General features: G+C 57.4%; 2 protein-coding genes across 2 annotated transcripts; one reads left to right on the forward strand and one right to left on the reverse strand.

Annotated features, from left to right (window-relative positions):
- Window positions 1-359: 359 nt before the first annotated feature.
- On the forward strand, window positions 360-7,468 carry LOC146420837 (uncharacterized). Its single transcript, XM_085047945.1, has 19 exons — window positions 360-705; window positions 1,198-1,277; window positions 1,395-1,520; window positions 1,645-1,724; window positions 1,838-1,955; window positions 2,231-2,320; window positions 2,670-2,774; window positions 3,124-3,289; window positions 3,822-3,919; window positions 4,015-4,164; window positions 4,340-4,491; window positions 4,755-4,899; window positions 5,008-5,157; window positions 5,344-5,520; window positions 5,752-5,907; window positions 6,279-6,380; window positions 6,634-6,736; window positions 6,879-6,938; window positions 7,018-7,468. Exons 1-19 carry the CDS (start codon window positions 588-590, stop codon window positions 7,152-7,154), a joined length of 2,313 nt encoding a protein of 770 aa, XP_084904071.1. The 5' UTR covers window positions 360-587; the 3' UTR covers window positions 7,155-7,468.
- A 2,509-nt stretch (window positions 7,469-9,977) lies between these two features.
- Window positions 9,978-13,830, reverse strand: QPRT (quinolinate phosphoribosyltransferase). Its single transcript, XM_085047960.1, has 3 exons — window positions 12,824-13,830; window positions 11,697-11,828; window positions 9,978-10,730 (listed from the first exon to the last, which is right to left on the reverse strand). Exons 1-3 carry the CDS (start codon window positions 13,424-13,426, stop codon window positions 10,545-10,547), a joined length of 921 nt encoding a protein of 306 aa, XP_084904086.1. The 5' UTR covers window positions 13,427-13,830; the 3' UTR covers window positions 9,978-10,544.
- Window positions 13,831-14,280: the final 450 nt, after the last annotated feature.

Genomic DNA, 14,280 nt, shown 5'->3' on the forward strand with positions numbered 1-14,280 from the left:
ACCCATTTTAAAGACGTTAACACCCATACCCTCACCCATGGAAAAGACATTAGCACACATGTTCCCTATCATCACCCATGACATGTTGCTGGGGGGCAGAGGCTCTGCAGGGCACTGACAGGGACATCCTGGGAGCACACAGGACTGTCTGAACACAGGGCTCTGGGACATGCTGGAGGGCAGCACGGATGTCCCAAGGGGACATGAGGGCAAAGGGGGCCTGGAGGTCCTTTGGGAGCACCCATGTGCCCAGGACTGAGCTGTCCCCATGCCACCCAGGGACATCCAGAACCTCCCTGCCCAGGCGGTGGTCACTGGGCTCTGTTGCTAGGGACAAGTTCCATGTCAACAATCCCAGGGAGCCATTGCTGGGGGCAGGTGCTGTGTCACAGGGGAGCCCTTTGTGACACCTCAGTGCAGCCCCTGTGGTCAGTGTCCAGCAGGACAGCGACAGGACAGGACAGGACTGTGGAGCTGGCCCAGGGCTTCCTTGCTTGCTCAGCAGCCCCTCCTTGGTGTTGAGGTATTTCCCCGAAGATTCCCATTTCCCCCTTCCCCACTTCCAGCCTTTTTATTTCTCCTGCAGAATGGAGAAGAGATCCCTGAGGCAGCCAAGGGTGGTCTGGAAGGAGGATGGAGCTCCCCAGGAGAGCAGCTCCCCAGTGGAGGCTCCCGAGGTGCCCACAGGGCAGCCCCTGCAGACTGGTGAGTGAGAGGCCCTGCTGGGCTGGGCAGGGCTGGGCCCCCAGTGCTCCCTGCATGACACCGGGATCAGGTTTCCCTGGCACACAGCAGCCGGGAGCCCGGGGATGGCTGTGATGCCTCAGTGCCGAGGCTGCTCAGGGCTGGACGCCGGCCCCAGCACAGCTTTGCCAAGGAGGGGGTGAGCAGAGGGGCCCCAGCTCCTGCTCCAGGACGAGGGCAGTGAAGTGCAGCTGGGCTGGCAGGAGGCAGGGATGCCATGGGATGCTGCACCTTACCTGTCCATCTGTCAGCACATTTCTCAGCCCAGGGCACTGGGGCTTTCCCGTCCATGCCATGCTCCAGCATGGCAGCTGCTCTGCTGGGCACCCTCCAGCCAGAAGCCACCTGGGAAAGCCATGTCAGAGGAATGGGCACAGGGCTGGGCAGAGGGCAGATCTTCCCCTGCTCTCTCCTGTCACCAAACCCTCTGCAGCTCTCCCTTCTCTCTGTCAGATGCCAGTGGGTTACCTGTGTATGGAGAGGAACAGGAAGCCATGGCATTCATCCAGACCTTTGTCAGGCTCTCTTGCCCGGTAACCACAGCCTGTTGGATGGTGGCTGTGCCCTGCTGCTCCCCCAGGGCTCTTGTCCTGCTGGCCGTGTGTCCCCCCTTCTGATGCTCCATTGTTTCTCTGTCCCCTGGCTGCCAGATGAAGGATCACAAGGTGAAATTTCTTGAGAGTATCTGCATCCTGTGCAGAAGCACCATGGACCATGGCCCATTACCAGGCCTAGAGTTTTTCTGCCGCAGATATGAGCTGGCAGAGAAGATACAGGTGAGGGCACACCTGGTGCTCTGGGGAAGGGGGTAGGGACCCCCAGCACCCTGTGAGGGCAGTGCTTGGGCAGGGTGAGGAGCTGGTGGCAGCTGCCAGGTCCCAGCCCAGCTGTGCTTGACAGGCACTGCTGAAGGAGGAGCCCCAGAACCAGATGTGCACAGAGGTGCGGCTGCTCGCCATGCTGGCCATCACCGGACTGAGGTACCTGCTTATCCCTCTCAGAGACCCCAGCTCAGTGCTCTGTGTCCACCTGCACAAGGCCCTGAGGGGCTGCTCCCATCACCAGTATCCAACAGGGCCCTCTCTCTTTGCAGCTCTGTGGTGTCAGTGCTGCAGGACAACATGCAGCTGATAAGCTCCTGCTTTCTGAGTGTCCTCTGTCTTCCTCCAGAAGGGGAAATGACAAGCCTGGAGGCTTCCCTCTACACTCAAGTAAGTGCTGGATGAGCTGCAGAAACTCCAGGCCCTCTGGGCTGCTCCTGGCCACCCTGAGCTGCCCCATGATCAGAGATCCAAGGCGTGGCAGGGTCTTGCTTTGCTTTCCCTCCCTCATCCCTCTGTCCCCTTCCCAGCACCACAGGCTGCTGTGCCTGCAGGACACTGGCTGTCCCTGGATCTCCTGGGCAGTATGGACGTCCTGCCCTGGGAATTCAGATCAGACTCCAGGGTGGGAGGGGCAGCAGGATCACTGTCTGTCTGCCCTGCAGACCCTGGATGCCATGGACACCATGCTGAAGGCCATGGTGCTCAACGCTCCTGCTTTCAGAGTTGGCGAGGTGCTGCAGGACATCTTGGAGGTCTGGCCTGTGCAAAGAGTGGGAGTCCCAGGACTGTTCCTCACCCTGGGGAGGGGTGCCCACTCCTGGGTGGATGGTCCCTAGCCCAGTTCTGAGCAGGCAGAGTGCACTGTGGGGAGGGTGGAGCCCCGGAGCTCTGGGGCTCAGCTGGAGCACAGGGGCTGCAGAGGGTGGCACCTGCCTGGCCACAGGGTTGGCCCAGGGCCTTTGTCCTGGGCACAGGAGCCTCCTGAGGCTGAGCTCGAGGTGAGAGAAAGCCTTGAAGGATGGTGGGAGTCCAGCTCAGGAGCGGAGCTGCGCTGCTGCCACAGTCTTCTCCCAGGGCTCACCCTGGCCTCTCTCTGCCCAGGTGTTGCTCACCTTCACCAGCTCTAAGACAGCAGTTGTGCGGGAGAGGGGCTTGGAGAGGATTTGCATTCTGAGCCTTTGGCTGGCCAGCTGTTCCATACTGGAGGTGAGGACTGGGCACTCTCCAGCTATCTCCCCATCCCTGTGGCCGGTACAGCTGCAACTCCGAGGTGCCTGAAAGGCCAGCCTGGGCACAGGCTCTGAGCTGAAGGGTCTTGGTTCCTCCATTTCCCCATGGCTTCCCTGCCAGGAGCCAGCTCTGCCCCAGCCCTGTGTCGGACAGGACTGCTCAAGTAGCATGGAGAGAGCTCTCCTGGCAAGACTACTGTCCAGTGGCTTCTCTGGGATATGGGGCCTGCAGGGCCTGCATCCAGCCCTGGATACACTGTGTGGGTCAGGGCTTTGGCCTCAGCCACCACCCTCAGCCATTCTGCTCTTCTGCCTGCCTCCCCCAGGCTGGTCAAAATGAGGACAGAGGTGCTGCCTGTGGACAGATCCAGATCCCAGTCCTCGGGAAGGTGCTTGGACATCTCATCCTCATGTCATTTGAGGAAGGAAAGACCAACTACGTGGCTCTGGATGCTCTCTACGCCCTCCTCAAATTCATCTGTCAGCAGAAGGGTAAGAGGAGCTGTGGTAGGCTGCATCCCCCTGCAAAGTGACATCCCCTGATACATCTGCTGGTCTTCCCGGGCATTTTGATGGACCCTTGTGTCTAGAGCAGGTGCCACCATGTCCCCAGCACTGCTATCTCTGCTCCTTCCCCACACTCTCTGTCCCAGGCTGTTGATGGTCCTGTGTAGCTGAGCTGCTCCTCCACACAGGACTCAGCCCCACTCTGCCCCTTCCCCATGTCCCCTGGAGAGCTCGTGTCCTGCCCTGCCACACTCCAGCCCTGCTTCTCCCTCACCAGTACTGCAGCCACTCTGTAACTGGGGGCTGCATGCAGAGCTCCAGGGGCTCGGAGCTTCCCAGGCAAGCAGCACTTGGTACATACACTGGAGGAAGTTGCCCTTTACATCACCGCACCACCTCCTCCTATGACCACCTCCTCCCCAGCCATTCCTTGTTCCCAAGACCTGTCAGGATGTGGTTGGCTTGCTGGCACAGCAGCTGTGTCTCACTGATAAATCCACGTTTCCCTGCTCTTTAGGTGTAACATTGCCAGAGGGTAATATACAGCTCCAAGCACACTGGGAAGTTGGGATCACCTCCTTGCTTCATTCTCCCATTGTTAAGGACTTCATCGAGGTATTGAGTCCTCCCCTTGCTTGGACTCTTGTCCACAGCATTTGTGTGAGCAAAGGGGTCCAGAATCAGTGGGGTTCCTTTTCTTTCTGCCACAGGCCTTTGGAAAATACCTTGGACCTTCTGAGAGGACAGGCATCATCCTCTCAACCATTACGATGTTCCACTACTCATCTATCTGCAATCAGCAGGTGGCTCTCAGCATGTTGGAGGTGATCGGGAGAGACCCTGACTGGTGGCTGGTGGATGTAAGTGGCCTGTGTCTTGATTGTCCTGCTGTGTTGGCTTCCTGCCTCCCTCCATCCCTCCCAAATCCAGATGTCTCAGGCACCTGAAGCCACCTTGAGGCAGCAGAGAGGGATGGGAAGGCAGCTGAGGACACAGCTCCAGCAGCAGCACCACCCTCACCTGTGTCCCCTCCAGGTGCCAAACATTGTGAGCCACATCTATCACACTGGCTTGGTCACAGACATCCAAGTCCAGCACAGCCTTCACTCCCTGCTTCTCCTGGTGGCTGACAGGAGTCCTGGGCAGGTGGTCACAACGCTGCTGCAGATCGCTCCACGAGGAGACAGGTACTGGCCCTGACAGTCCCTGTGGGGAGAGGGACCCTGAGACCTTCTGGTTGCCAGACCCCAAGGTGTGGGGGCCTCTATCCCACCATGCTTTCCAGCCCTGGTGGGGGTCATCCAGGCCTGCAGCAGCGAAAGCTGGCTGAGCCAGCCCAGAGCCAGCACACTGTTCCTCAACCATTTCCTGCCTGCCTGGGCAGGATCCCCAGGCACCCCCCAACCTGCAGGGCTGGCCCAGGCCCTGCTGACAGTGCTCTGCCTTGCAGGAATGCCCTCAGACTGTGGGACGTGATGTTCTCAGTGCCCCAGACTGTGGAGAAGGTCTTGAAGGAGCTGCGCATCCAACTCCAGGATGAGAAGAATGGAATTTTCCATACGTATGATGAGAATACCTGCCTCACTCTTGTGGCTGTGAGTCGGGAGGAAAAGCCCTTGTCCTCAGCTGTGGGCGGGGAGCAGGAGCTGTGCCAGGGGAGCCCCGCTGGCTTTGCCAGGCACTCACCGCAGGGTTTCTTTCAGGCACTGGCCTCCGATGATGTGCGAGAGGAGGAATTAGCTCCATCGTACAATATCTGCAGGTTTCTGATGTATTCGGACAACAACACAGACACACAGATGCTCTCCCTGGTGCTCAGGGCCCTCATCACACTATCAGAGAGAGCTGACAGGGTGAGCAGGGTGGTGTCAAGCTGGGATTTGAGGCCCTGGGCAAGGTGGTGGCTTGGCCTGGGCTGGGAGTCAGGACGTGGGGTCACTGCTCCGAACACTCTCCCTGCCTGCTAGGGCCTGGTGGCTGCCTGGAGAGTGTTTCAGGCATGGACCTTCTCACAAAATAGGAACTGTCTTTTCATGCAGGCAAGAAAAATGAAGGTCCTCCTGCCAGACCTGGTGAACCTATTGCAGCACAACTATGTGTCTCTGGCGATGAAGGCCCTGATAGTCCTAGGGAATGTACTGAGGCACTTGAAGAGGACTGAGGCCAGTTCCATCGCCGTGGACCTGGTGAAGGCACTCCGGCCCTACTTTGATGCGGTGAGGCCAATGTGGAGCCAGAGCCCTGAGAGGGGCACTGAGCTATGACAGCAGCACTCAGAGCAGGAGCCACTCCCCTGGGCTCTCCTGGGATGGATTCTGGGCCTGCTCCTCCCCACTCTGGAATCTGACCCCAGAGCATCGCCCCTCATTTCAGCTACTGTCACACCCCTCCTCACTATGGGCAGGGAGCTGCTGCTTCCAAAGATCACCTTTCCTCATTTCTTCCAGAAGGAAAGCTGGGTGCGGGAGCGCTGCATAAGCTCCTTCAGAGGCCTGGTGGGGATAGTGGTGGGGAGCAAGAAGAAGTGGATGAAGAACTACGTGCACAGTGTTCTGGCCCCACTCATCCTTCGCATGAATGACAAGGTCCCCAAAGTATGCCAGGTACTGATGTCAAGGGTTGGTGGGTGACACCCCCTGGGGCTCCTGGGCATTGAGCAGTGCTCCCCCAGCACAGCCCCTGGGAAGGGTCCCTGCAGAACCAGTGCAGCAGGGCTGGACAAGCTGGCACAGCCATTTCCAGCACCTACCCTGCCTACTCCAGCGGGGTTCAGCACCAGCCCAGGACCACCAAGGCCTGGACAGGTGTGTCCCCAAAGGTGTTGGAGGCCAGGGCTTCAAGCCTCCATCCCTGTACCCCGGGGCTGTTCCCAGATGCTTTGGCAGGGGCATGTCCCAGCTCTCTAAGGGCAGGGTCACCCTGGGTCGCCTCTCCCAGGCCCTAGAGCCATCTCCCACCTTCTGCTGTCCCACAGGCCTCCAGGAAAGCCCTCCTTGCTGTCGCAGAGCTCCTCAAGTGGAAGGAGCTAAAGCACGTGGCGAAAACATGGCAGACCTGGAGGATGGCTGACTGCTTGGTGAGGATGAGCTCCAGGGACTGTGTTGGGCCATGGGGTCTGCAGCTGGGGCTGGGAAAGAGACCTCACAGCCTGGAGTGGCACTCTTGTTCCTGATCAACAGAGTCCCAAGGGTTCTTCTCCAGTCCCATCCCCACTCCTTGAACCCAGCAGGAGGGAGGAGGGCTCTTAGTAATGGAGGTGCTGGCAGGAGGGGCTGCTCTGGCCACCTGGAGGGTCTGTGACAATGCCCACACCCTCATGCTCTCTCCAGATGGAGAAGGACAGCAGCAGAGCTGAGCAGTACCTTCATCAGAGCTTGCAGTACCTGAGGGACCCTCAGGAATGTGTGCAAGACGGGACCATCAGGTTCATTGGTGAGCCCCAGCCTGGGGTCCCTCTTTGGGCAGCGCCTGTGCCCCCCAGCCCTTGCCCAGTGCCACACCCAGGCTACTGGTGGTCCCTGTTTGCTGGGAGCATGCTGGGGAGCAGCAGGGGCTGACAGAGCTCTGTGCCCAGGGACAATCGCATGGCATCTCAAGGACCAAAGCAAGGAGCTGCCTGCTCTGGTTTTCAGCGGTGAGTGGGGAGTGCAGGCTGGGGGAGTGGGCAGCCTCTGCAAACACGGGAACTCATCTCAGCTCTGTTTGGGTCACAGAACTTCAGGTCTTGGAGAAAGATGAGTGTGAATTCATCCGTTGCCTGGCAGCTCAGACTGGCTTGATATTGAGGACTCCAAGGGAGCAGCAAACACCGGGATGGTCCCTGCGCACGCTGTGGTGCTGGTGCCGCTGAGCTGGGGGCCTGTCATGTCCAGAGTGGGACATTCAGGCAAGGCTGAGCAGGGACAGCCTCCCGCTGATTCACAGAAAGGTGACTGGCTAGGTGACTGAAAGGTGAAGGTACAGAAAGGACTCCCTGACTTCCTGAAGTCCTTCTCAGAGAGGGCTCTGGGTGTGGCCAGATTCAACCCCAGTCCCAGACTCGGTCAGCAGTTTATGTCTGAAGGGTCATAACAGGCTTTGAGCCTGGATAGCACTTTGTCTTAGGATTATAGTTGGTAAACCAATTATAGCTCTGTAAATAAAGTTAGGTTTTTGTTTAAATAATAGCTTGTCAATTTCCTTTTATGACAAGGGGATCCACCTGGTTCATCAAGGGAAACCAGTTGATGGAATCTTTTGCTGGGATTCCAGCAAAGCATTCTAGACTGTCTCTCCCAAGGTCCTTCAGGACAAACTGTCCAGCCCCCAGCTGGATAAACACACCATGCTGCTACAATCCAGTTATCAAGGTTCTTAGAAATACCTCTGCCTGAATTAAGGTGCAATGAGACCATATGCCAGTCACTAGTATGGGTTTTATTTGATACTAAATACGAGAGAAAGAAAAGAGAGAAAGGGAGAAGTAGGAAAAGAGGTGGGGGGTGACAGAGTGACAGGGACAGAAAAAGGAAAATATCACCATCCGTAGATCCCAATGATGTTCTGTTGATCCTCTCCAGCTGGTTGTCTTGGTGGTAATGGTTCCCCCAGAAAGCACAGAATCCCATGGGTTAATATACACTCAGGCCTGGTGGCAATGTCCAGGCACATCCTCCTGGGGGAGGAGGCAGCCTCTTGCAGCAGACTCTGCATCTGTTACATCACGTGCAATCCTGTGATTGCAATCCAGCAATCCTCCCCTCTGGGGAGCACTTTTGGGGGTTCTTTGATGGATTATGCCCCCCCCCCTCAGCTGCATCTCAAGTGAAAGTCCCATGAATATGGCCTGTGGGGTTGAGGGTCCCACAGCTGAGCCAGTTTGTGTAAGAGAAGATGGGTGTTTATTGCCTCATGCACTCAAAACCTCCTCCTCTTCCTGCTCTCAGTTGGGGGGGGACTGTGTAAACCTGGCTGTTGCACGCTGTGGTTTCCCCCACCCCAATACTCAGCCAGAGATGATTCTCAGCAGAACTGGTGGCTTTGGCCTTTGTGGATGCATTCCTTTCCCTCAGCCTGAGATGACTGAACAATAAATTTCCCTTTATCTAATCTCAGCAGTTTGAGTCTCAGTCCAAAGTCCCAGTCAGGTATCTTCAAGGGATGCTTCCTTGGTTTTAGCTTCTTTATACAGGTTTTGTTATAATGAGCTAAACTTTATATCAATGTTTGAGGCAGGAACTATTTCAGTCTATGAAACACGTGATGGGTGACCACAGGCTCACGGTCAGGCAGAAAGGGTGACAGTGAGTGGGGTGGCACCAGGCTGGCACCAGTCACTAGTGGGATTCCACAAGGCTCCATCTTTGGCCCTGTGCTCAACATCTCCATGAATGAATTCTGTACTGGTCCCTCCTTGCCCATACTGGTTCCATATGGGTCTGCACTAGTCTCATACTGATTCCATACTGGTCCTGTAAAGACCCATACTTGTCCAATACTGATCCCACACTGCTACTGTACTCACCCATCCTGATCTCACACTGGCCCAGTACTTGCCTGTACTGGCCTATTCAGATCCTTACTGGTCCCATACTGGTCCAATACTTGCCCAGTACTGGCTCATGCAGGCCTCTCCTGGTCCCATGCTGGTGCAATGCTGGTCCACAGTGGCTGTATAGTGATTGCATACTGGCCCTCACACTGGTTTGTACTGGCCTGTACTGGTCCCTTACTGGTTTATACTGTTCTTTAGTGGCTCATACTGGTTTGTACCAGCCTGTACTTGTCCGCACTGGCCCATAATATTCCAGCACCAGTCCCATAATGGTCCTGTATTTGCTTGTTTTGGTCTCTACTGGTCCCATATTGGCCCATACTGCCCTATATTGGTCTTATAGTGGTCCAATACTGGTCAAGTACTGGTCCCATACTGGTCCTTACTGTTGTCACTCTGGTCCCATACCAGCCCTACTGTTTGCATACTGGTCTAGTACTGGTCCCTTCCTGGTTCTATACTGGCTTTTACTGGTCCCATACCAGTTCAATACTGGCCCTTTCAATAATTTTGGAAGCAACTGCTCCATTTGCAGTGAGATTTGAATAATTTTGGAACTGCTCAGTTTTTAGGAGTTATTGAATAATTTTGAATAATTGTGTAATTTTGAGTCATTGTTCAGAGCCTGGGGAGGTTTCTCTACAGGGAAGGAGGAGTTCGGCCTTTAGGACCTTTTCCACTTTTTTCCCTGTTTTTTTTTCCTCCCGGAGCTGATGGATGAGCAGAAGGAATCTGAAGCCAGCACCTCAAATTCTCCCCCCCCTCCTGGAGTCTGGGCCCCTCAAAGTGGGGTTTGGGATCCTCCAGCTGGGTGTGGGACCCTCGAACTGAGATCTGGAACCCCTGAACTGGGTCTGGGCCCTTTAAACTCTTGTCCCAACTATGGGCTCACTCCCCAGGTGCCAATTCCCTCCCAAGCCAAGGGATTTCCATTTTTCATTCCAGTTTCTCGGGAAGGAGCTAGGCATGCATGCAAAAGGCCAATCCTGGTCCCGACCAGCAGAACTGACACTGGTTTGGAGTGTGGGGCCAATGGGTTGATGAACATGACCCCCCACTTTCTTGCTAGTAAAGTGGCTGGTTTTGCACTCGATGGTGGATTTTGGTGGTGACACCCCGAAAAAATTGGGGGTACATGTCGAGGAGATGGGGTAGAGGATTTATTTGGGGGTACAGAGACAAAAGAGGGGTGGGGAGACCTCAGAGTATAGTTTTGGGGTCCCCTTTAGGGAGGGGAAGTGAGTGGGGGGACCCCAGGATGAAGATTTGGGATCTTCAGGGTGTGCTTTGTGGGGTATCAGGGGGCATTTGGGGGTCCCAGGGTGAGTGTTGGAGGACCCCAGGATGGATTTTTGGGGTCTCAGAGTTGATTTAGTGGTTCCCAAGATAGATTTTGGGGTCCAAGGGTGGAATTTGTGGGTCCCGAGATGGATTTTCTGAGCCCAGGGTGAGTTTCGGAGGGTTCTGGGATCTGGGGAGGTCTCAGGCATTGGCGCCCCTTGGCGGCTGGGAGGACTCAAAGACGGATTTCACAGTCCACCTCAGTGGGGGGCTTTGAGGTTTGAGGATTCCCAGGGTGGATTTAGGGGTTACACAGTGAGTTTCAGCGTCCCCAGCATGGGTTTTGGGGTTCTGGATCAGGCTTTTGGGGTCCCGGGATGGATTTTGGGTATCCTAGGGTGGGTTTTTGGGGTTCCAGGATGGATTTTAGGGTTCCAGCACTCGCAGTGCGAAGTCCAGGGCAGGGGCACTGTGTGTCAGACACCCCATGGACACCACGTCGATGTGGGGCCCCAAGAACTGGGGGAGGGTCCCCAAAACGATGCCCCCACTGGCCTCCACGGTCACCCTGGGATGTGCAGCCTTGACCTGCGCTGCCACTGCATGCAGCTCCTGGGGGAGGGGGCACACAGTTAGCAGGGAGCACCCCCTCCCCAAAACTGGGGGTGTGCAGGGCAGAATTCCCATTAAATGGGGGAGTACATAGGGCAGAACCCCTTCCCCCCACCTGGAGATTTCACTGCCCAAATCTACCTGATTTGGGACCGCCCCACCAAAAACCACAAATTCAGTGATTACTCCACCCACTGAGCTCCAAAAATCGTGTGTCCACCCCCAAACCCTCCAAATCAAGAGTCATCCCTCCTAAACAAGAAATCCCACAAAACTGGAGGTTTCTTACACAGCATCTGCCCAGTTGAGGGCTCCACCCACCACTGACCCCCAAAACAACCCCAAATTTGGGTTCTCCAACCCAGTGACCAGCAAAATTGGGGTCCCCTCAAGACAGAATCCCCAAAATTGCAGTGCCCACACCTAAGCTTTCCAAATCAAGGGTCCCCCCCACCCAGAAACCCCCCAAACTGTGATTACCCAAGCCTTTGACCCCCAAAAATTGGGAGTAACCCCCTTATCTTAGGGGCTGCTACACATTTACAGCAGATTCCCATTTTACTGGTGCAGGCTCACCCCTGGGTGTCCCCCACTTTTGCTGCCTCCCTCGATTTTGGGGGCTCACCTGAGGGCCCAGGTAGAGCCTGGATCTATGTGGTTACCCCATTCCTTGGGGTGTTCAACCCATTTCACTGGTTTGTTTCTGATTTCAAAGGGTCCAGCTCCCCATTTTTGGAGTCCCGCCTCACACTTGGAGGGTCTTCCCGTTGGGGGCCCCTCCTGATTTTGGGAGCTCACCTGATCGGGGCAGAGGTCAAATCTATGGCATTACCCACCTTCTTTTGGGAAATCTGTGGCCCACTTTTGAGTTTTCCCCATTTTTAGAGTCCAAACCCAATTTTTGGGATCCAGCCCCACACCTAGGGTCCCACCACTGCTGACCCTTCTCCCGATTTAGGGGCTCACCTGGGGGGCCAGGTTGTCCAGCAGGACGATGTCAGCCCCAGCCCCAGCAGCTGCCAGTGCCTCAGCCGCGCTTGAGCACTCGACCCCCAACCGGCGTGTGAAGCCCCCGGCTCGGCGCACCCCCAAAATCATCTGGGGGAGAGAAGAGTCAAGGGAAACCCCAGGGCGACACCCAATAACTCAAACCCCAAATGGGGCGGGGCAAATTGGGGAGCCCTCCCATTGTTGACTCGAAATTGGGATCCCCCATTGCCCTCTGCATTCATCCCACCAAACTGGGGTCCTCTCCTCAGACCCCCCCAATTCAAGGGTGACCCCTTACTACAAAACTGGGGCTCCCCCACCTACAATCACCCACATTTATGCGCACCCCCAAAATCATCTGGGGGAGAGAAGAGTCAAGGGAAACCCCAGGGCGACACCCAATAACTCAAACCCCAAATGGGGCGGGGCAAATTGGGGAGCCCTCCCATTGTTGACTCGAAATTGGGATCCCCCATTGCCCCCTGCATTCATCCCACCAAACTGGGGTCCTCTCCTCAGACCCCCCCAATTCAAGGGTGACCCCTTACTACAAAACTGGGGCTCCCCCACCTACAATCACCCACATTTATGGTTACCCAACACAGGACACCCCCAATTTCCCTCCCAAACTGGGACCCTCCCACCCATCCCCCCCAATCCAGGGGCTCTCCCACATCAGTCCACCCCCAGAATAGCCCAATCCAAGAGTTCTTCCCAAAATTGACACCCCCTTGATATATTGGTGGTTCCCCACCACCCTAGCTCGAAGCTCAGGGTACCCTGAGACATCACTCCACCCAAAATCGAGCCTCCTCCACCAAAAACCCCCATTTCCTCCAACACCCATGTTGCCCCCACCCAACACCCCCAAAACTGGGGTTGGCACCCCTACCACCCAGAAGGCACCGATTCAAGGGTCCCCCCATCCATCTCTCCCCTCCAGCTTGGGTCCTGCTCCCCTCGGTCTCGGGGTTGCCCCGCCCAGCACCCCACAATCCAGGGCTCCTGCCGCCATTACCACCCAAATTCCGGAGTCCCCCCCCACCCAGAAGCCCCCAGTTCAAGGGTTTTCCCCCCTCGCCCCCCAATTTCGGTGTCCGCACCTGCTCGAGCCCCCCGGCCGCCGCCGCCAGCGCTCGGTGATTGTCCTTGAGCAGAAGGAGTCCCCCCAGACCTCCCCGGTGGGGGTCGGCGCCCCCCACACCCAGCGCGTATTTCTCCGCCAAGCGGAAGCCGGGCGTGGTTTTTCGGGTGCCCCCCACGACCCCCGCCCAGCCCTGTGCCCGGGCCACCGCCACGGCCCTCGCGGCCATCGAGGCCACGCCGCTGCAGCGCCCCAAAATATTGAGGGCGACCCTCTCGCCCCCCAGCACCCCCGCGGCCGGACCCTCCACCTCGGCCACCAGCGCCCGCCCGGCGGGCAGCGCCGCCCCCTCGGGCACCCTCCAGGTCACCCGGCACCCCGACACCCCGAAAACGGCCTCGGCGAAGGGGGCTCCCGCCAGGACGCCCCCCGAGCCCCCCCCGCCCTTGCTGAGCAGCTGCGCGCGGGTCGCGCTGTCCCCCGCGGCCGCCACCGCGGCGTCAGGCCAGGGCGCGTCCTCGTCCAGCCAGGCGCGCGCCAGGGAGCGCAGGCGGTGCGGGGGCGGCGCGGGGGCCCAGCCTGGGGCCGGGGGCGCGCAGCGCGGCGGGGGCGAGCGGGCCATGCTCGGGGCGCCTGGGCACAGCGACAGCGGCGTCACCGGGGGCCTGCCGAAGGGCGTTTGGGGTCATGGGGAAGGGTCTTGCAGGAGTTCTTGGGGTCCCAGGAGGGTTTCTGAGAGGATATTGGTGTCCGCGGGGGGATTTTCAGGGAGATACTTGGGTCTGGAGGGGATTTGGGGGCTTATTGGGGTGCTGAGGGGGAGATTTGGGTTGGTCTTTGGCGGGTTGGGGTATACGGGGGTCTTTGGGAGACTTTTGAGGGGATGCTGAGGGGCTTGAGAGCACCTAGGTGTGTCCTTGAGGGGATATTGGGGTCCGGGGGGGATTTTCAGGGAGATATTTGGGTCTGGAGGGGATTTGGGGGTTATTGGACTGCTGAGGTGGAGATTTGGGTTGGTCTTTGGGGGATTGAGGGATACAGAGGTTCTTGGGGGACTTTTGAGGGGATGCTGAGGGGTTTGAGGGGGCCTGCCAAGGGGCATTTGGGGTCATGGGGAAGGGTCTTGCAGGAGTTCTTGGGGTCCCAGGAGGGTTTCTGAGAGGATATTGGGGTCCGTGGGGGGATTTTCAGGGAGATATTTGGGTCTGGAGGGGATTTGGGGGCTTATTGGGGTGCTGAGGGGGAGATTTGGGTTGGTCTTTTGGAGGCTTGGGGGATACAGGCATCCTTGGGGAACTTTTCAGGGGATGCTGAGGGGTTTCAGGGGACCTAGGAGTGTCCTTGATGGGATATTGGGGCCCACGGGGTGATTTTCAGGGAGATACTTGGGTCTGGAGGGGATTTGGGGGCTTATTGGGGTGCTCCAGGGGAAATTTGGGCTGTTCTTTGAGGGGTTTGGAAGAAACGGGGATCCTT

The sequence above is a fragment of the Lichenostomus cassidix genome, unplaced genomic scaffold (genome assembly GCF_008360975.1).
Source record: "Lichenostomus cassidix isolate B80296 unplaced genomic scaffold, HeHo_3.0 HiC_scaffold_45, whole genome shotgun sequence".
NCBI lineage: Eukaryota > Metazoa > Chordata > Aves > Passeriformes > Meliphagidae > Lichenostomus > Lichenostomus cassidix.